Source organism: Cricetulus griseus, chromosome 4 (assembly GCF_003668045.3).
Source record: "Cricetulus griseus strain 17A/GY chromosome 4, alternate assembly CriGri-PICRH-1.0, whole genome shotgun sequence".
Classification (NCBI taxonomy): Eukaryota; Metazoa; Chordata; class Mammalia; order Rodentia; family Cricetidae; genus Cricetulus; species Cricetulus griseus.
The window spans coordinates 128,767,997-128,789,122 of NC_048597.1; the positions used below are offsets into that span (position 1 = coordinate 128,767,997).

Sequence of the window (21,126 nt, forward strand, 5' to 3'; positions counted from 1 at the left end):
AAACAGTAGGAGTGGTTGTTTTGAAACACAGCTTATATGGTTGTAAGAAAATCACAAAATACTCGGAGATTTTAAACACAAAGTTTATGTTAACATCAAAGATAGGATTCTTTTTATTTTAAAAAGCAAATTCAAGCCCTTTAGTAATGTTTTCAGGTTCACTGTATAAAAAATGTATTATTTTACATCTCCCCATACTGCATTCTACAACTGTACATAAACTTTTCCCCTTCAAAGCACCCGTCACTTATAAAGTGAGAGGATGCCAGCTGCTGACTTCTCCACAGGGTTCCTGTGAAGGACTGGAGCGCCAGTACTTATATGGAAGACACTTCTCCCTTGTGCTTGTAAATAGTCTGTAAACATCCAAGTCAATGTTTCTGGAACTTGTTCTGGAGAAAATCATAACAGGCAGGGGCTCAGTGCAGACATAAGCAGCTCCATTTTATAAACGAAATTACGGCCCTCCATCTTGTTCCACTGAACCTCCTTGAATGGTCCACGGAGGTGACTCCACTTGCTGTCTTGTAAAACATCACTTTTCGGAAGGTCTTTGCACTGGTTCCGGGGAAACTGAACCATAATCTTGCTGCCACTCTCAGGTCCGTTACGAACTATTGAGGAAACCAAACATCAGTACACTTCATTCCGTAAGCATAGAAACCTATCCACCAGCTGAGACAATCTCATTAACAAGTGTTTCAGGAGCTGATCATAGCGGTGCACCCACCCCTAACCCCAGCACCTGGGAAGTGCAGTCTGCAGGATCTGGAGTTGAAGGCTAATTTGGGCTACACAGTAAGTTCAAGGGCAGTGTGTTTCAGTTCCAAAATATTAAATTTATTTATCAATTTGTGCATGCATATGTATGTATGAATACATGTGTATATGCACGTGTGGATGTCAGAAGACAGTTTCCAATTGTTCTCTGACCACATGTGGGTCTTGGGATCAAACTCAGGTCATCAGGCTTGGTGGTGAGTGCCTTTACCTGCTACACCGACTTGTCAGTTCTCCAAATGATAAATTTTTGCACACACTCATACATATACTCTAAGAAGATTTAAATATCTCTGAATTATTTGTCGTATAAAAATTAAGCAAGATGTGTCAGGTGTGGTGACCTATGCCTGCAATTTCAGTCCTCAAAGGCTGAGACAGGAAGGCCAAGGCTGGCCTGGACTACAAAGCAAACTCAACGCCAGCCTGAGCTACAGAGTTTGAAACCAGCCTCAACTACACCCAAGACCTGGTTTCCCCCCCCAAAAAAAAAAAAAAAAAAAAGGAAAAGAAAGCTTGGTTTTAATGAAGTTTTAACTGATGCAGGTAAGATTTAAAAGATGGCCCTTTGAAGTTATCAATCATCTTAGTTCTAAGAACAGAAGGCTTGCTTAGTAAGTTATCTTTCTCTCTCTTTCTCTTTCTCTCTCTCTCTCTCTCTTTCTCTCTCTCTCTCTCTCTCTCTCTCTCTCTCTCTCTCTCTCTCTCTCTCACACACACACACTCCTGTCTTGAGTATCAAATAATATCAGATAGCAGCAGTGTAAACATATTAGCTCAGAATAGAGATAAATGGCTTCTGCTCACGTTTAGTTATTAAAGTAGAATGTTAGAGTTACCCCCGTTTGAAGCAATGGAAAGTACCTGAGATAGCATAGTCACCACTTGGGGAGGCCACTGTGATGGCAGAGGCATTGCCAATGCTCTCTATGGGTCCGAGTCCCACATGGTTACTGAAGCTGAGGACCTGCCAGCCCATAACCTTGGCAAGCTGCTGAACTGCATGCACCTGGTGCTGGGACATCTGAGAAAGAGAAGATGTGAATCACAGACACACTTTGGTGATCTGATGTAATCCTAAATTTCCTGGGGTTTTCAACCTCTGGTTCAAATTTGAGGGATTCTCCTGTGTGATATGATTACTAGAGAGCAGGGTAGATCCCCGACTCCCAGTGTAGAAACTGCAGCTGCCTGGTAGAGTCTGTCTGTGTCTACTGGCAGCTGGAGTGCAGACTCGATTAGCTTACTATGTTCTGTGGCTTCAGGTAATGGCAACCTAATGCAGCCAGCATAATGGTAAGGTCTTGTCCTCCTGGTACTGTCCCTGTGAGGATGGCTAGATCAGTTGAATATCATGACAAAAAGCTGCTCATCTGGTCAAGTGGCTTGTTTTACATTACAGCCCCCAAGGTGAGAAGACTACTGACCTCAGGCTATCACTGTGCCTTCCACTCACATGGTCAGCTGACCCTTGGTAAACAGCATCCCGCCTGTTCTTCATTCTCACCCTGGTGGAATGCACTCTGTCACCAGCAGTAAAGACAGTGAGCGGTACCAGGGCAGCAGCAGCACTTTCCCTGGTCCCTGTCCACTTGCAGACCTTGGTCTCCAGACAGGCCATTCTGAGACACTCAACACTGCCCTTTCACATGAGCGACCTTTTCCAGGGCCAAAGACTAAATCACTGCACTTGTTACTATGGATAGTGGCTGATGTAGTTTGCATCTATCTTCTTCTCTCTGGCTTCCTTGGGCTAATACTTCCCCACTCTTAAAAGGGTTTATTCCCCGACGACAATCAGGAAAGACAGAAACCCTGCTGGCTGCAGAGCTAACTGATCTTTTACTGCATCACAGAAAGTGCAAATAAAACCAGAACAGAAGATGAACCAAAAGTGTGTACTGGAAATAAGTGACAGGGCAGAAAAAATGGTTTCTCTTTCTATAACCGTTGCAGCTATCGCTTGCTCAACTTGCTCTTTAAGCCGCTAATGAAACAAGGGACTTTAGGTTTGAAGTGTGGCCAGGCATGTGCTACACACTTGCAATCCCAGCCACCAGGAGGCAGAGGCAGGGGACCCTATCACAAAAATAAAACAACAAAACCTCCAACTGAAAGCCCAGTGTGCAACAGACCTGAGACAGAAGGAAATCCTGCAGCTCCTGCTCCTGATGAGACAATGTGATCACCCGTCCATCTCTGTGCACGACACGCACCTGCTCAACACCGATGTTCAACTGCAGCTGGATGGACCTGCAGACACACACTCTAGTCTGTACAATCCCAAGGATATTTACGTCATGTTGACAGCATGGACAAAGATGACAGCAGTTCTGACAACCTAAACTAACTTTTATGTTATAAAGAGGAGAGTCTTTTCTTAGCTTCCACTGAATGAGATCTAAGGCAGACTTCCAGCACCTGCTCTACAGCAGGCTAGTTGGAGCCATCATAGGACATGTATGCAGCAGCACCCTCCATCCGCCAAGTGGGACTGGCCCTGACTCAAGAAGTGGATAAGGGCTCTTGCAGCCAAACCTAAGGACCTGAGTTTAATCCCCGGTCCCCACATGGTGGCAGAGAGAACCTACTTCCATATTGTCCTCTACCGCTACACAAGCGCCATGGCATGCATGTACGACAACCCCCCAAATAAGGAAATAAATGTGAAACACACTCCCTTCTGTTACTTCACATCACATACGTCTACTTTCTGGATCGGATCTTATGCTTATTTATTGTTATAAAACAGGCACACTGAAAATTAGTATTGCACTCAGACCTTCTGCTCCTCCACCACAGGGAAGTGCCTTTGCATGTCACAGTGCTTTGTTCACAGTGGCCAGTTAGCTCTGTCTTAAATTAGTATCTAAGCACTTACAGGGCCCGGAGAGGCAGGATTAGGGCTCTCAGACCATTGCAGGAAGGATACAATGGCTCAGACCAAAACAGGGCTTGCAGCTGTATCTTTTTTATTGCAGTTTTAAAAGACAGGCTCTTGTTTTGTAAAGCCCAAGATGGCCTTGACTTCACTGCAATCTTTCTGCCTCCACCTCCCAAGTTCTGGGATTATAGGTGTATACTACCACAACCAGTTTTATTATAAGGTGTTGGGGATCAAAACTAAAACACACTTCTTTTTGTTGCAATGCTGGGATAGGAACCCAGGGCCTTGTACACACCAAGCAAGCATTCTGAGCCATACACCTTACCCAAGCATCTGCCTAAGAATGCCAGGACAAGAACTATGCCACACTCTCATAGACACACAATGGTCAACCTGGTTGAGAGGTACAATCATCAACTAATGGATCAGAACCAAGGGCAACACCAAGTCAGGAGAAACCTACAAACTCAGATTGCCCTGAGCAGACTTTGCTTTGTGCAGGCTTGGAGGACAAACTCACACCTGATACACTAGACTTGCACAGCCTCTAGGCAAGAACACACAGGCTTGGAGAGTGTCTCAGCAAGTGAGGTGGCTTTCTGCTCAATGTTGGGATTCACTTTTCACTTTAAAACCCAGGCATGTTCAACTTGTAGCCTACAGGTTGCATGTGGCTAAGGATAGCTATGAATATGGCTCAACACAAAACTGTAAACAGATTTTATGTGTTTTTTAAAAGATTTCTGTGTGTACGCAATGTATATGCAGGTACCCCTGGAAGTCAAAAGAGAATCTAAGACTCCCTGGAGCTAGAGTTCAGACAGTTGTGAGCTACCTGATGTGGGTGCTAGGAACAGAACTCAGGTCCCCTGGAAGAGCACTTTAAATCACGGAGCCATCTCTGCAGCCCCTTACCTCTTGTTTTTGCAAACACTTTACAGGTAATATAATTTATGGAAACTCCATGACAACCTAGCCAATAAAAACCTGAGGTTTTATAGAGGCCTTGGAAAAGGATACAACCAGCACCTTAGCAGCTACCCCTGTGATTTATTGGTGACACTTACTTGCATATTTGTTCATAACCTTGAGATGTGATTAAAACTTTTACACTGGACTCATAAACGTCGTTGATGTTTGACCAGTGGGCCTGGATCTGGGGATCTTCAATTCGACTTGCCAAGCTGTCAATGGTTGCAGCAGTTCTTTAAAAGAAAAATTTAAAAATTAAAAATCACTATATAAATGAAAGCATCAATTTTACAAAAACCTAAAAATTTTCTTTTCTTTTGCCTACTTTTGATGGTATCACCATTTGAAGGGTGAAGCTTCTAGACAGGTGAGTTGATCTGGGAGCCTTTGCACACACTGCTGCGTTGGTCTCAGCTTTGCACACAACACACACTCACATACCACCTCTCATCATCCTGACAGGCTGGCTCCCTTTCAACTCCTTTCATCTTGTCCTGCTCATGTAAGCTTAGAGCCTCAGGGCAAGACACTTCCCAGTACTAATCTGTCATGCACCATTCACAGAAGTTAGTGCCTGATCTCTGGCAACAAGTGATTTGGGACACCCAGATCTGTTGTTACTAAAATCACAATCAAGGCAAACTAGAGCCTTGGGCACAATCCAAACAACACCCACTAAGAAAATCAGCAATGCTTGCTACGCTTAAATATCAAGAACATTATCATCTATTCTCCCGACCAGCCCTGCCATGTGTTTGGCAGGCACTGGCTTTTCTTTTTATCTTGCTTTGAAGAGTCTATCCCCCCAGTAGTCCCAGCATGGCCTGGAACTTATGATTCTTTTTTGTCTCTGCCTCATGAGTGCTGAGATCACAACTGTGTGCCTTCCCTGGCTTTGGGTAAGCTCTGTTACCTAAGAAAGCCTTAATTCCGCCCCCACCTTTTTTTTAATGAGGAGGAGTGGGTTAAGATAGGGTCCCTTGTAGCCAGGGCTGGCCTTGAATTCCTAATCCTCCTGCCTCTACCTCTATAAGTGGTAGGATTGTAGGACTACCCCACTACAAGCAGCTTCAAAAACAGGTTAAGCATTTACCCTGGCTCTTACAGAAATAAACTGAGGAACAGTGTGGGGTTTACCTTCAGAGACCAAACCCAGAAACAAAATTCTGAAGCAGCAATCCTCCTTACCTTACCTAAGTGCTTAAATCCAAAGCATACAGTAACTGAACCCACCAGGCCAAAGGGCCTTAGTTCTCATTTTCTGTCTGACCCTAGTACTTTATCAGAAATGGAAGGATGCTCAGGGAAACAGAACACAGGAGACCAGCTCAAGAGGCACTTGGACATGGTTTGCTCTAGTTTCTTTTCCTTTCCTTCAAGATCTCCCAGCAGGCAGGTGTATGAAGATGTTCTGCTCAGCCAATGTCAACTTGCTAGATACATCTCAGTGCCAGAGGCTTGCCTGCCAGGCTTAATCTGTAGCCACAGACACAGACACATATCCACACACCCCTCAGCAACTAACTGGGGAAATAAATCATGGAACTTGTGTCTAATGGTATGTTACACAACTACTAAAATATCTTTGAGAAGCACTTAGAAAAATGTGTAATACTAAGGATTAAAATTTTACAATTCTAAATTTTCTTTTGTTTTTAAAGGAGGGAGGGAGGGAGGAAGGATGGGAGAAAGAGAGGGAGGAGAGGGAGGGGGAGGTTGGAGGAGGAGAGCACTGGAGGGAAGGCGGGTCTTGTGCCTATGGAAGAGGAGGCGGGAGGAAAGCAAACCTGAGTTCAGCCTAAGGTCTACAGTAAGCCCCTATCTTACTGGGGCTATGGGTGTAGTCTTGTGGGAGAGTACTTGCTCAACATGCACAGGGCTGATCTCAGCACTGCAAAACGAAATAAAAAAAGTAACACCATTGGCTGGGCATGGTGGTGTACACCTTTAATCCCAGAACTCAGGAGATAGAAGTAGGCAGAGCTCTGTGAGTTCAAGGCCAGCTTGATCTACATGCAAGGCCTAGGAGAGCCAGGTCTACATAGACTAGAAAGATCCTGCCTTAAAAAAAAAAAATCATTAATACACCAACAGATGTAAAACGTCACCAGCACATTAATGACCCTCAGGTGTGGCAGCAAGTACACAAAGTGCTTTCTGCATTACACATGTTGCAGATGAGTTCACCATTATGTCTATAAACAGCATCCTTACTGTTTGAGATCAGTAATGGTTCTTTCTGTGTGCCTCACACATTTCAAAGAATACTTGACTTTATGGTCAATGAGAAAATTTAAGACTAACAATACATTCATATCAATATCTACCGATTACCATCGAAATCCATAAAGGAAAGCAGTACTCCAGTCACAACACTTCAGTGTTTCTAAGATGTATCTGCACAAGTTACTTAGTTTATCCCAAGACCAGGCTTTTATTTATACCCACAGTAAACAAGGAATAAATGGAGGGCCACGGACACTCAGGGAGGGACATGGCAGTAATTAAACTGCATCTTAAACCCATCTCCACCCTAGGCCCCCACCTTCCTTGCACTGCATCACAGAACTTTAAAATATCTTCCTAATTTAGTTTACTAAAAGCTGAAGAATCCAGGTTTCTACTCCTGTTGGAACCATAAGCTAATGTCCTAATGACTCAGTATAAAGAGTGGAACCTGCCTCGAGAAGACAAACACTTGTCTCTCTCCTGAAAGGTTAACTCAGAGGGGCAGGTCAGGGAACTAGCTGGTAAATCACCCCTAGGAAGTGAAGCACGTTTACCTTAAGATAATATGTGATTTTCTTTTCCACAATTTCTTCACCCTGGTACAATCTCTAAGAGTCACTACTAAGTTTGAGGTTTAGCTAGGTCTACCCATCTTTTTCAGGCCCGACGCAGAAAGATATAACTATTTCTTTCTCTTCTGTCTCTTTCTTTTGGGTGCTGACAGGAGCTTGTGCGCTTCTGGCTTCCTAACAGCCGCCTTGCACATCTCTGTTCTTTTGCTAAATCTCCAACCTCTCACTGCATACCTTTGTTCCTTCTCCTCTCTCCTTCCTGCCAGGCAGCTGGGAGATCTAGAGCTTCACTACCCCGGGGTTTCTCTTTTAAACACTAGTAAACTGTTTGCTCTAATCTTAAGAGGGAACCCTGGTTCCCAGGTACCACCAGATGGCTCTGCTGGGAACACTCAAGATTTCTGGTAATACTTATTTCCTGCTGTTTAACCTATTAAAAAAACAAACAAAAGTGATTTATTTACAATTATGTGTATTGGTGTTCTGTCTACATGTATGTCTGTGTGAAGGTGCAGGATTCCCTGGAACTGGAGTTAGATAGTTGTGAGCTACCATGTGGGGGTTGGTAATTGATCCTGGACCCTCTGGAGTAGCAGCCAGTGCCCTTAACCGCTGAGGCATCTTAGCCGGGCGTTGTAATCCCAGCACTCGGGAGGCAGAGGCAGGCGGATCTCAGTGAGTTCGAGACCAGCCTGGTCTACAAGAGCTAGTTCCAGGACAGCCTCCAAAGCCACAGAGAAACCCTGTCTCGGAAAAAAAAAAAAAAAATGCTGAGGCATCTCTCCAGTCCTCCTGCCATTTAATATTTTGATCAACAGAGAAAACAAACCTGTTCCTGCACCCTTAGATAACATCACCAAGACAAATGGTAAGAAGACACTGAAAATTGAGATATCCATCAGCAATATCACCTATTAAACAACAATGCTACAGAACTTTCAGGGCAAGATCATCAAGTAGAAACAGACCTCCCCACCAGCTATAGTAATGAAAGAGAGAGCAGTCCTTAAAGACCAACAAGATGCACTCCCTCTCATCACACCCAGCTATTCTGCATATACTGTGCATAAAGATGGGCAACAAAGCTGGGTGTGCCAGTGCACACCTTTAATGCTGCATGCAGGCAGAGGCAAGTGGATCTGTCAGTTTAAGGCCAGGACTACAGAGTGAAACCCTTCTCAAAACAGAAAAAGCAAGGCCTGGTTGGGTTAACACAACTTTGGGCTAACACCCTAAATTATCAAAGCCTCAACCAGCTCATCAGTGGAAACAGCTTTAATGTTATTTGCCCCAGTAACAATTAAATCAGGGCCAGGAGCTGGTGGTGCACTCCTTTAATCCCAGCACTCGTGAAGCAGAGGCAGGTGGATCTCTGTGAGTTCCAGGCCAGCCTGGTCTCCAGGGAGAGTGCCAGGCTCCAAAGTTACACAGAGAAACCCTGTCTCAAAAAAGCAAAAAAACAAAACAAAAAAACAATTAAATCAACATGTGAGAATAAGGGCCTAAAGAATGGGCTGCCAAACAAAACACAAAACCAGGAGAAAAGTTGTTTTCTTGGCTGACTATAGGTCAACTGGTGGCACTGGTTCAGGGTGTTCAAAAGGGAGCACTCAGCTAGTGACAGGATCTGGCCCCACACTGGAGAGGACCCAATCTATCATTGGAATCTTACTCTCAGCCGCTTTCTCCCAGGGGGAAAGAACTTTACATACACTCAGAATTAACATATGTTAAAAGAGAACAGGAAAAAGGACTCAATGTCACAGAAAAGCAATAACTTTCTTCATTCTTACCTGCTCCTCAGAAAAATATGCTTGGCTTGTTTAATTATTTTTTCTAGGAGTCCTTCTGTGGACTGTATTGAATTAATTTCATTTTTATCGAAAGCTTGAGGACCTGAAAGTCTCATTCTCTTGTGGCCAAAAGGAGCACTTGCTGGGTGAGGCATCACAATGGAACTCAAGGTCTGTTTATGAAACTGACAAAAAAAGCCACTTTAATAACCAGCACCTAGTAGTAAACATGACAAAAATGTTTAATCAAAGCTTGCCTCAAATTTTTGGAAATAAAGTAATAAATAAAAAGTAATCCTCTCTGACATGGTAGCTATGTTTTTATTTCAGTACTCAGGGAAGACGCCAGCCTGGTCTAGATAGGTTAATACAGGTGAGCCAGGACTACATACATAGTGAGCCCCTGCCTCAAAATCATCATCGTCTTTATTCAGAGATAAAGGCACTGAGTAGCTATGGGCATGACTCAAGTCTCTAAAGAGGAGGGCTCCTTTGAGCTGCAGTTTTTATCTTAAAGGTTTTAAATTACAAAGCATTCTTCATTAAGTCTCATTCATGATCAGACAGTTAATCAACTGTCCTAGACTGTCTGGCAGAACCCCTAGAAACATGTAATACTGGGATTGAACAGAGCATTACTCATGCTAAGCAAGTGCTTGACCCTGAGTGAAATCGTCAGTCTGAAAAACCTTTTAAAACAAGCTTTTATACTACTATGACCAACTGATCACCACCTTGGGAGTTGGTGGTTGGGAAGCTGGAATATATTCATCTATAAAGATTCTCAAAGCAAGACATACTGTGCAGCTCAGGCCTCCCCCCTTGGACAGAGCCATCCTTTCTCTGTCCAGTGGCACATGCTTCCCAAGCTAACTCCAGAACTTGCTGTATGTTCCGGTGCTGCATGATATCCTAGGAGCAAGGACGTGCACTGGTTATCTCTGAATCCCCTGGCACACAGCAGGCTCTTTCACGCCACTGCTGCAAGTTATTGACTCAGTGGAGAGGCCTGTGGAGTGCTCACTCTGCAGAGCTGCACTTGACTTGTTACCTCTCTGATCAGCAAGTGCAAGTTGTGCTCCAGGACATAGAGGTGATCCTCTGGGCCTGGCTTCTCCGTGGCACATTTCTGGGACTTCTTATCGTTTGAGGAGTGGCACAGGGAAATGGACAGCTGCAGGCCTGTGTACAGAGGGGCAGGATAGATGCAGATAAGCCAAGAATGGATACTGAGACCAACCTCACAAAGGACAATCAGGCGCATTCTCAAGGTCCTCTCAACTTGCCTCATGTGAGCATCTCTGCTCCCATGATAAACGCCCACAGGCCAGACAACTGGATCCCACACACTATAATGTGGCACTCAAGACTGGGGAAAGTGCAATTCTTGGTTTTACAAACACAAAATCTTAAAAACAAGCTTTTCCAGGCTCTCTTCCCTGCTCCCCAAAGCAACAGGGAAAAACTGTTCCATTCTAACCCTAAACCAGTGGTTCTAGACCTTCCTAATGCTGTTACCCTTTAATACAGTTCCTCATATTGTGGTGACCCCTAACCATAAAATTATTTCATTGCTATTTCATAACTGTAATTTTGCTGTTATGAGTTGTAACATAAATACCTGATATGAAACCCAAAACGGTCAAGACTCACAGGTTGAGAACCACAGCCTCGACCAAGTGTACAGTTTAATGACAATGGATTTCTAGGTGAAGGCTTACTGCTTCTGAACAAGTCTCATTTCTACAAATTAGGAATATTTAAAGTATTTTTAAATTGGTACCTTATTTAGAAAAGGCATCCTTGAAAGAAAATGCTATCTGGTAGCAGCTGCCGCTGTCTGAAGCCACAGTACCACATGTTTTTAACATACTGTGAAAGGCCAAGATGCCACCCTCAGGACACAGAACAGAATGGGTGGCCCCACTGCCCCACAGCTTCACTGACCACCCTGACACACAGCATAGCCTCTTCCTGCTGCCACTCTCACAGCACACACACACCATGAAGTTCTGTTCACAGGCCTCAGCAGGCTGGCTGCTCTTACTTGGGAATGGCTGAGAGATGATCTGGTTTTTCACCACAATGTGAGGGATCTGAGACTTAATCTGAACAGCTTCCCGAGAAAGCTGTGCAAAAATTTCTTTACAAAGAAGAACGTTCTGCGCTGCTTCTAATTTCGTCTGCCAATGGGGGGAGCCTGAAAGACAGAAGGCATGTATAATTCCACTGTCCAGCCATATTATGTACACAGTAGCACAAATGATAACCTGACTTCATAATCAAAGGTTCATAATACTGGTATAGTCTTTTCTCGAACATAACATCTCACTTGAAATTATTTTGACAATTGGACAGATGCAAACAAACTTTTGTTTCATTTTCACCACTGTCTCTTAACCCTTTCCTCTCCTACTCTTTCCCGTGTGTGTGTGTGTGTGTGTGGGGGGGCTATTGTGAGCATAAGATAAAATGATTTAGAGGAAAGAGATTGCAATTACTGAGCATGAGATTACTTACAGGAATATAGACAACAAATCGTGGCTACACTGTAGAGGAGTCAAGGTTCCTGCACACATAGATAAGCTCTGGAGAAGCCAGGAAAAGCAAACACACAAGCTTGTCTCTTCAAAGGAAGGACATGTTTACCTGCCTTCCTCCCCAAATGCTGGGTAAGGATGTACTGTTACAGCCTGTGACCCTTTGCTGTCTGTAGAGCCAGCATCCCCCAGAATTTATGTTTTGTGTATCCCAGACCCTTTCTCTCTATATGTTGAGCATTGCTCTCAGTCCATAAACTCATCCTTATGAGGATGTCACTTGTACTTTACAACAGCCTAAGCGACTTCTATGTTATCTCAGGGCCAGACCAGTTTCAACACCCACACGCTATCATGTTCACCTCAGCCATTCTTCCTAGACCTTTATCTTGAGCACTATTTATGAGTCAACAGAACCCATCTTTAAGGAAGAAGCCAGATGTACTTTGTAAAGAGTTTCAATTTGAACATATCTTAAGCTTTGCTGTACTCAGAAGAAAGAGTTAATTGTTATCAGAAAACTTTTTTTCCAAAATTGTGCTGTGCTTAAATATGGTGAAAATAAACAACCCAGTGACAGACTCTAGAAGTCTGAATCATTGTTGGCTGACTAAGATGAACCAGTGGCAGCTGACTAAGACAAGATGAACCAAGTTTCATACTTACCTCACCTGGATCATTTTGCTGCTGGCAGTAAAGCCTGCAGGGACCCCAGCACTACACCACTGAGGAAAATAATACACCCTGCCTAGAAACCATTAACTGCCTACAGTCCCTCAGTAAGGGTGTGGGGTCTCATGAGCCCCTCCCCCATCCACAGTGAAATGGTGAGGGCTCATCTTGTACAAGTCTGCAGTAGGTAACCACAGCCACAGAGAGCACATGTGCAATGGCTGGGTCCTACCTAGGAGATGCATCTTCACGGCACTCCTCCCCACCTCTGGCTCCTACATTCTTTCTGTCTCCACTTTCAGGATATTCCCTCAGCCTTGGACGGGTTGAAAAATCTTACTTCTTTTACACAGAGATAATTAATATAGTTCAATCTACAAAAACACACAGCTATTCACTAGTGGCTTATTGGTAAATTATAAGAAGTACACTTTCAGAAGCAAGCATGGCACTTCCTGCCTGAAATTCCAGCACATAGGAGGCTGAGGCAGAAGGATTGTAAGTCAAAGATTATCTCAAAAAGCCAAAACAGATGGTAGTTCTTTGAGAAACCCATATCAGTGCTCTGGGATGTCTTTCTGAACACCCCTCCTCTCAACTCTCAATGCTTAAAATATTTTCAATAGTCACCAACACTGCTTTTAAAGCTGTACTTCCTATTCTTTTCACACCAAAGATCTCTTGTCCTCTCTCTCTATGTTTGACTTACTGGTGGTTAGACATGATGACATACCTGGTTTGGATTTGGGCAATGGTCTCTTAAAAAGGTTGACTGTGCCAAGATCACCAATGTCTGGAGCCTGTTTCTGAATAGAAACCTAGACAACATGAAAAATATTAGCAAAGTTTCTTCAGAGTAATTGGTAAGAAATTACTTGAAAAAGACTCTAATCAGTACCTTGATGTATGCAGACCCCTCTAAATCACTAGGAATCTGGACATCCAGAGGACAGTAATCTTCTGGTATCTTTTTATCCAAATCAATGTCTGTATTCTTAATCACTTCAAAGGTACCATGATGGGGAAAGAGAGAGCCTAATTGGGTGTTAAAGATTAAAAATAATTAACACAGCACATTAACTTAACACAAACTGTCAAATATAACACATCACACCCACATCACTAAAGTAAGAATTCTTTCCACTGGAAATATGCGTGTGGAGAGACAGGACGATCTGGTGAGCCAAACCAAAAAAGGAGAAGAGAGATAGAGGCAGGTAAATCTACAGTTTAAAGCCAGCCTGGCCTACACAGTGAATTCTAGGCCAGCCAGAGCTACACAATGAGATCATGTGTCAAAATAAAACCAAACAACAAATCAGCAATACTATGCAAGTATGGTGGTGCCACACCTGTACCTGTCTTAAAGGCCCCACTATATAACCTCCAAAAGCCGCTAATGGAGTTCTGATAAAATGACCATGCCTCTATGAGTTCGTGCCTTAGATCTGAATTCAGCATCAGAAAGATAGATCAACAGTGTTTACAGTACTATTTCCAGCAGTTCCTCTACATTAACATGAATCAGCTCTGTGAGGTCGGAAGTCTAAGTAACTGCTGCATTATGAGTGGATAGTCAGGCCTGTCTAGCAAGGGAAGATACTCAGGATCTTCTTGCAGTTAAAGAATGCAACTAAATTCTTCTATAATCTCAAAGGACCACCCCAAACAGAAATTAAATATTTGCCCTAATTGTTTTGGGGGAAAGAACTTACAATGTACCGATTCATCTTGTAGTGGGATTCACATGGGAGCTGGACCACTGACCCTGACTCGCCGTGCTTTAATAACGGCCTGACATGGGCACAAAGAGTCTTGCACATGTCTACTACTGTTCTCCAGCATCGCAACAGGAATGCTTGGCCATCTCCCATTGAGCTCTGAACTGTCAACATCCCGTCTTTGAACTCCCTCCTAAATGTATCTAAAAGGTTTTCAAACTGATGGTAGGTTGCTTATCACAGGACTATAGTAAGACTAGTCTGTGTGGGGTTTTTAAGATAGGGTCTCGAGTAGGCAAAGCTTGCCTTGAACTCTTGGCCCTCTCACCTCAGCCTTCAAGTGCTAGGCCTCCAGGTGTTCGACACCAGGCCCTGCCAAGAATGTTTTGGTTTATAGGTAAAGAGATGAAATAGCACTGTCCACCGGGAAGCTGAGAAATGATCACAAAGGGAGGAGTTTACGTCTTTGGCTCACACAAAGCAGTTTCTATGGTCACACATCTGTACCCGCGCTTCTGTAGCTCAAGTCGCCCAGGATCTTATCTCCAACCTTCCTCAGCTTCCAGTGTTGCCGTAGCCTCAGGAGCTCAGAGTTGAAGTCTCGCTGGAGCTTGTTTTCCTGGTTCTCAGTCACTGACTTGGTCAGTCTTTCTGCCCCCTTCAGGAGGATTTGAGCTGCTCCAGCAAGGGACTTCTTCTTAGAGATCAGCTGCAGGGTCTGAGGACTCTACCAAAAACAATCCAGAATGTTTTCTAACCAAACCTGGATAATTCTAACCAAATTATTGTAGATAACTTTAAAACTACCGATTTTCTCAAGCAGGAAATTTTGAATTAAAACAAACCAACAAAAACAGAGAGGAAGAAGGATGACGGTTAGCAAAGAGCTTGCCACAAAAGCATAAAGGCCTGCTGAGTTCCAGCCCCAACACCCACATAAACCCTAGCAACGCTATGTGCACCTGTAACCCCAGTCCCAAGGAGGAAGAACAATTCTAGAGGCTTGCTGGCCACTCAATCTAGTCAATTGGTAAATTTTACATTCAGAAAAAGAAACTGACTCAAAAAATCTAGTAATTCAGAGAGCAACTGAGGAAGACACCCAAAGTAACCTCTATCCTCTACTCCCTTCCACACATATGCACAGACACAAATAATACACAAAAATAAAATGAATAAATGTTGACGAAAATGAATAGGTGGTGAAGTAACATATACCAAGAATTTGAAAAAAAAAAAAACCCAAAAAATGAAAAAGAAAAAAAAAACCAAAAAAACTTTTCCCTTGCAAAACCTTTTTTTTTTTTAAAGATTTTATTTATTTATTATGTATACAACATTCTGCTTCCATGTATATCTGCACACCAGAAGAGGGCACCAGATCTCATAACGGATGGTTGTGAGCCACCATGTGGTTGCTGGGAATTGAACTCAGTACCTCTGGAAGAACAGTCAGTGCTCTTAACCTCTCAGCCATCTCTCCAGCCCTGCAAAACCTTTTTAAAAACAGAAGTAACCGTTTTTTGGCCAACTTACAAAAAGATCTTAAGTCAAAATCACTACAGTGGCCTAGAAACTAAGACTCAGCAATACACCACCTGGGACAAACCTAGGCCAGGACCCTGTCCTTATTTACCATCCTCTAGCTCCTACCTAGTTCACACCTTTCTGTGGCACTCACACTTCACATTAAATATCAAATCCCCACTTAGATATTACCAATGCATAGAAACCACCACCTATGTGGCACACATCAATACCCAGCTTACAATAACTGACATATGACCAAGTAGATACCGCTTGTGAAAACACTCTATACTTATCACAACCTACTGAAGTACTTTTGAAATAAATTGTGGCTGGTGTTAGTCACACAGCACTACACTAACTACACTCACTGACTGGGGATGTTGAAAACTGACCTGAGACTGTGTGCACCACAACGATCAATTGTGTGTTTTATTGAGTAGCGACCCTTTCAGATGATGTCTAATAAGTGCTAGTTTTCTGACTGTAGGAGCATTATCAAAGGAAAAAAAAAAAAAAAAAAAAAACTACACGTAAGTTTCATAAAAAGGCCACAGTCTTCTCTTCTCACGACCATACTGCTCTGAATACCCCAATCTCAGCTGACCTCAGCAGTTAGCTAAGGTGGGTCAGGCTGGCTGGTATTCAGATAGGAGAGGCCACATCATTCTGTTCCTACTTAAAGGAGCCTGATTCAAAGATGCTCCTTACCTGTGAAGCGTGCAGTCCTTGCACCTTCACCTGGACTTAATTCTTCTTTCTTAAAAATAATGTTACTTTTTTATGTGAGCATGTGTGTCTGCATATGGAGAGGTTAGAGGGGTGTCAGAATTCCTGGAGTTGGAGCTGCCTGATATGGGTGCTAAGAATTGAAGTCCAGTTACCTACAACAGTATGTGCTCTTAATCATTAAGCCAACTCTCTAGCTTATGGATTTAATCTTTCAAGAAAATAAAAGGAGCTGGATGGTGGTGGTAATCCCAGCACTCAGGAGGCAGAGGCAGGCGATTTCTGTGAGTTCGAGGCTAGCCTGGTCTACAAATCAAGTTCCAAGTTCCTAGTTCCAAAGCTAGACAGAGAAACCCTGTCTCAAAAAACCAAAAAAGAGAGAGAGAGAGAGAGAGAGAGAGAGAGAGAGAGAGAGAGAGAGAGAAAGAGGGAGGGAGGAAAAAGAAAATAAAAGGGAGCAAAACGCACATGTTGGTCCTGAGACTTAAAGAGAAGCTGTTTGGTTAAAGGCCACATGTACCTGTTTGGGAGGAAGCGCATCCTGAGAAACGGGGTCCAGAGTCATGAACTTTTTGTCCCTGACAATACTGAGGACATCATAGAGAACACACATCTCCGTGAGGGCACTTCGCAAATTGTTCCTCACTGAGTCCCAAGGCCACAGAGAAGGTTGGAATTTTACCAACCCTGAAAAACAGAAAGGAAAAACAAAACACATGTGTACTGGTTATAGTGAATGAAAGAAGAAAGCACATTTAGCGGTTTAAAAGTATAGAAAGGAGGAGAGATGGCTCGTCGATTAAGAGCACTGGCTGCTCTTCCAGAGGACCCAGGTTCAATTCCCAGCCCCCCCCATGGCAGCTGGAAACTGTAACTCCAGTTCCAGAGGATCTGACTCCTTCACACCAATGCAAATAAAATGAATTTAAATAAATTATTTTTTAAATATGAAAAGGAGAAGTGAGTTTTCTTCCAGACTATCCCTTTCATCTCCTTCTCACCACCCTATCTTGAACTGTTAACATTTAACACAGCATTCCTTCTATAGCAAAACAAATGCAGTCTAATCTCCACAGGACAAATCTGTCATTATATCTTAGGTAGGCACTCAAACGTTTATCTTTTTGAACCTAGGCTTCATTCATGTCAGAATACTGAACTATACCCCCCAGCCCTACGCAAGCTTTTAAAACAACCTATTTCCTTACAGCATTAGAACTTGAATAACTGTAGTGGATTTCTAAACTGCAAACAAAACAAAACAAACAAACAAAAAAACAGGCAAAGCCCCAAATGGCCTACAACACCAGCATTGCTATTGGCTGTAAGAGCATATTTTCCTTTTAATTTTTAATACACGCTCACGCTACAGATTTCAAGCTCAAAGAAGCTAAAATCACCAGGGGGTGAAAGTCAAAGTTTTCCTTTATTGCGAGGCCTGATTCTTCTCCCTTTTGAGACATAACCATTATTAATAGTTGGGGTAAACCCTTTCAAAAGTTTTCCTGCTAATTTACACACATACATTCCCATTCTCCTGTTACCCTTTCCTTCATTTACTATGACCTAGAGACACCTCACACTCGCATACATTCTTCTACACACGATAGGACAGTGGTTCCTAACCTTCCTAATGTTGCCACCCTTTAATACAGTTCCTCATGTTGTGATGAGCCCTCCCAGCCATTAAATCACTTCACTGCTATCTCGTAACTGTAATTTCGCTGCTGCTATCTCATAACTGTAATTTTGCTGCTATGTTCGTCGTAATGTATGTATCAGTATATGACCAAGAGAGTTGTAACCCTGAGACCTGCTGCCATTGGACATCTGGAGACCTGAAGGAATGTCACATTAAAGCACTCCAACTTAATAGACATGTCAATACATCCTTGCACTATATAGTTCTTTCTGTAAGTGGGGGATTTAGTGGATCCAATGAGATACACAACTGCTGAGCTGATCTACCTTTGGGACACAGGATAATAACAGTATTTTAATTTTCTACAAAATTTATGAAAAACGAATTAAAAAAAAACGTATTGAGACGGTGCCTCACTATTTAGGCTGTTGTGCCCATTTAGAAATCTGACTGCCTCTGCCTGGCGAGTGCTAGGAATACAAGCCTGTATTACCACACTCTACACGAACATCCCCCCACTTAAACCGATCCTGTCGCATCACCAAATCAAGAACTGTGGGTTTTTTTTTTTAAATCCTCTTGATAATAAGGAGAATCTAAAATCCAGTCTGGTTGCTTCTCCAAATTCCTCTCCCAGTTTTGTTTCCCTGGAATTCATCCACCTCAAAGTTTCGGATTTAAGACTCGCCCGTCTCCACCTAAAATCCCCGCAAAGCTTCCAGCTGTAGTAATAAAAAAGCCGAACGCTTCTCCCGGCGTGTCAGGGTGTACACGACCTGAGTCCCGACTAGAGCAACACATGTCTACAGGGACGGCTGCAGAGAAGCATAGTGACAGACAGGCTCAAGGCCGCCTAGCTCGCCACCCCTCGGGGAGACCCTCGGTGCAGAGAACACAGCGAGGGCGAAGACTCACCCTCCTCGTCGTCCTGCTCCGCTCCGGCGCCAGCCCAGTCCTGCGCGTCGCCGTCGGGCCCCGCAGCCTCGTCCTCCTCGGAGCCCGAGCCCTGGCTGAAGTCGATGCGCTGCGCCAGGCGCGCCAGGTTCTGGGACATGGACAGCGGCTGCAGATACGTCTCGGTGCCATCGAGGCCCACCTCCTGCACCTGTTTCTCGCAGGCTGACTCGATGCTGATGCGCACGGCTCGCACGCCCGACATGCTGGCAGCGGCCTGCGGACCACACGGCGAAGACGCAGAAACGCGTAGGGAATGTGAGAGACTGACTGGACACCAACACTCGGCGAAAGCCGCTCTCTGCCGCCCAGACGGAAGCCAGCCTTTCAAAACCTCCCCACAATGCTCCGCGCAGGCCGCGTCTGGCGGAACAGTTGGAGCAGGCGCGGAGGTCCAGCTGCCCGGACACTTCCGGTGTGCTGCACCCCGGGAGCCCGAAGCTTCCGATTAACGGAGATGCAGCCGCTGCGGGGAAGGCAGATTGGGCACTGCAAGTTTCTTAGTTGGAAGTTAATTGGTTGCTTGGATGCTTGGTTTTTGAAATGGCTTCTTTTCCTATTGACTTGATTAATTTGTTGATTGGTTATTGAGACACGCGGCTCCCTTGTTTGGTGAATTATTGATTAGATTTTTTTCAAACAGGGAGCTTACCTCTTCCCCCACCACATACACACACGCACACGCACACGTTGATTCAGTCTAGGACACCAGTCCTACCTGGGAACATCCTTACAGACACCCAGATGTGTCTCCTCTAGGAGAAGGTGACGATGAAGATGTATGTACCCTTACAAGTAAGTGCTTTGTGTAGATGGGAATTTAATTCTAACGAGCAGCTATTGTTTCTCTCTTGTTGGTGGAGCTGCCGCCAGGAAAGGGACCGAGTCAAACAGCTAGCAGGACTTACCTTCTAGACTGCACCATCTGTCTTAAGCACTCCAAGGACACCTAGATATGCCTACACAAAAGATTGCAACTGATTGTCCTGGCCCTGTCCTCACAGCCTGAGCCAGGACTTTGTGCAGTCACAAACCTGAATTAATCATTTTCATCTTGGACAGAGAGGGCATACTTGCCCAGGTGGAGGGACTACATCCAGGTAGAGCAGAGAGCACTCAGCCAGCTCAACGGTGATGAGTATCAGTTCTTTCTGGTTAGATTTAACTCTGTGGCAGTCCAATCCCAGCAGAGAGATTATGTTTGTGTGTGTGTGTGTGTGTGTGTGTGTGTGTGTGTGTGTGTGTGTGTGTGCCCCTGAATGCATGTGCAGGTATCCAGAGAGGTCAGAAGATGGTACTGGAATCTCTGGAGCTGGAGTTAGTCAGTTGTGAGCTGCCTGATGTGGTTGGTAGGAAATGAACTCAGGTCCTCTGGAAGAACAGCAATCACTTCCAGCTCCCAATTCTACTTTTGCTGCTTGACTGCTGTGGTGGTTCGCATGAAAATAGCCCCATACACTTACAGGGAGTGGCATGATTGGAGGTGTGCCCTTGTTGGAGGAAGTGTGTCACAGGGTAATGGACTTTGGCGTTTCAGAAGCTCAGGCCAGGCCCATTGGCTCACTCTTCCTTCCCGCTGCCTGAGGATCCAGATGTAGAACTCTCAACCCCTCTCCAGCACCATGTCTACATGCCCTCTGTCATGCTTCCAACCATGATAATGGACTAAACCTCTGAACTGTAAACCATCCCCCAATTAAATGTTTTCCTATGTAAGAGTTGCCATGGCTTGTCTCTTCACGGCAATAGAAACCCCAAGACAACAGCTAACCAGTCTTTAAAACATTCTTCCCCTACTTTACCTTTTACAATACAGTTTGACAAATCAGGAGCACCCACATGTCTTTGAAATCCAAAGCTCATGCAGGAACCATTAAAGCCAGTCTTTCCCTGTTCTGTGAGGCCTAGTAGCTGTCCTAATCTGTCTAGAAACTTTTTTTTTAAACTTATTATATGTACAGTGTTCTGTCTGCATGTATGCCTGCATGCCAGAAGAGGGCACTGGAACACATTGATTGTGAATTACCATGTGGGTGCTGGGAATTGAACTCAGGACCTCTGGAAGAGCAGCCAGTGCTCTTAACCTATAAGCCATCTCTCCACCCTAG

General features: G+C 44.1%; 1 protein-coding gene and 1 long non-coding RNA gene across 2 annotated transcripts; one reads left to right on the top strand and one right to left on the bottom strand.

The window, feature by feature from the left end:
- Positions 1–83: 83 nt before the first annotated feature.
- Positions 84–19,354, bottom strand: Med17 (mediator complex subunit 17). Its single transcript, XM_027410838.2, has 12 exons — positions 18,980–19,354; positions 16,943–17,109; positions 14,674–14,893; positions 13,344–13,480; positions 13,179–13,263; positions 11,281–11,433; positions 10,285–10,415; positions 9,234–9,418; positions 4,735–4,872; positions 2,916–3,033; positions 1,645–1,804; positions 84–614 (listed from the first exon to the last, which is right to left on the bottom strand). The coding sequence occupies exons 1-12, from the start codon at positions 19,221–19,223 to the stop codon at positions 403–405; spliced, it is 1,950 nt and encodes a 649-aa protein (XP_027266639.1). The 5' UTR covers positions 19,224–19,354; the 3' UTR covers positions 84–402.
- Positions 19,355–19,458: 104 nt separating this feature from the next.
- LOC113835156 lies at positions 19,459–20,734 on the top strand. Its single transcript, XR_003484462.2, has 2 exons — positions 19,459–19,813; positions 20,484–20,734. It is a non-coding gene; the product is annotated as an uncharacterized LOC113835156 (long non-coding RNA).
- The last annotated feature ends 392 nt before the right edge of the window (positions 20,735–21,126 follow it).

Bases quoted from the DNA above. Each gene is read 5' to 3' on its own strand.
- Med17 (XM_027410838.2), bottom strand. From the start codon at position 19,223: ATGTCGGGCGTGCGAGCCGTGCGCATCAGCATCGAGTCAGCCTGCGAG. The intron at 1,805-2,915 runs GTCTGTTGCACA...TCTCTTTCTCAG, and splicing joins AGGATTTCCTTCTGTCTCAG to ATGTCCCAGCACCAGGTGCA. The intron at 615-1,644 runs GTACTTTCCATT...TTTCCTCAATAG, and splicing joins TGGTGACTATGCTATCTCAG to TTCGTAACGGACCTGAGAGT.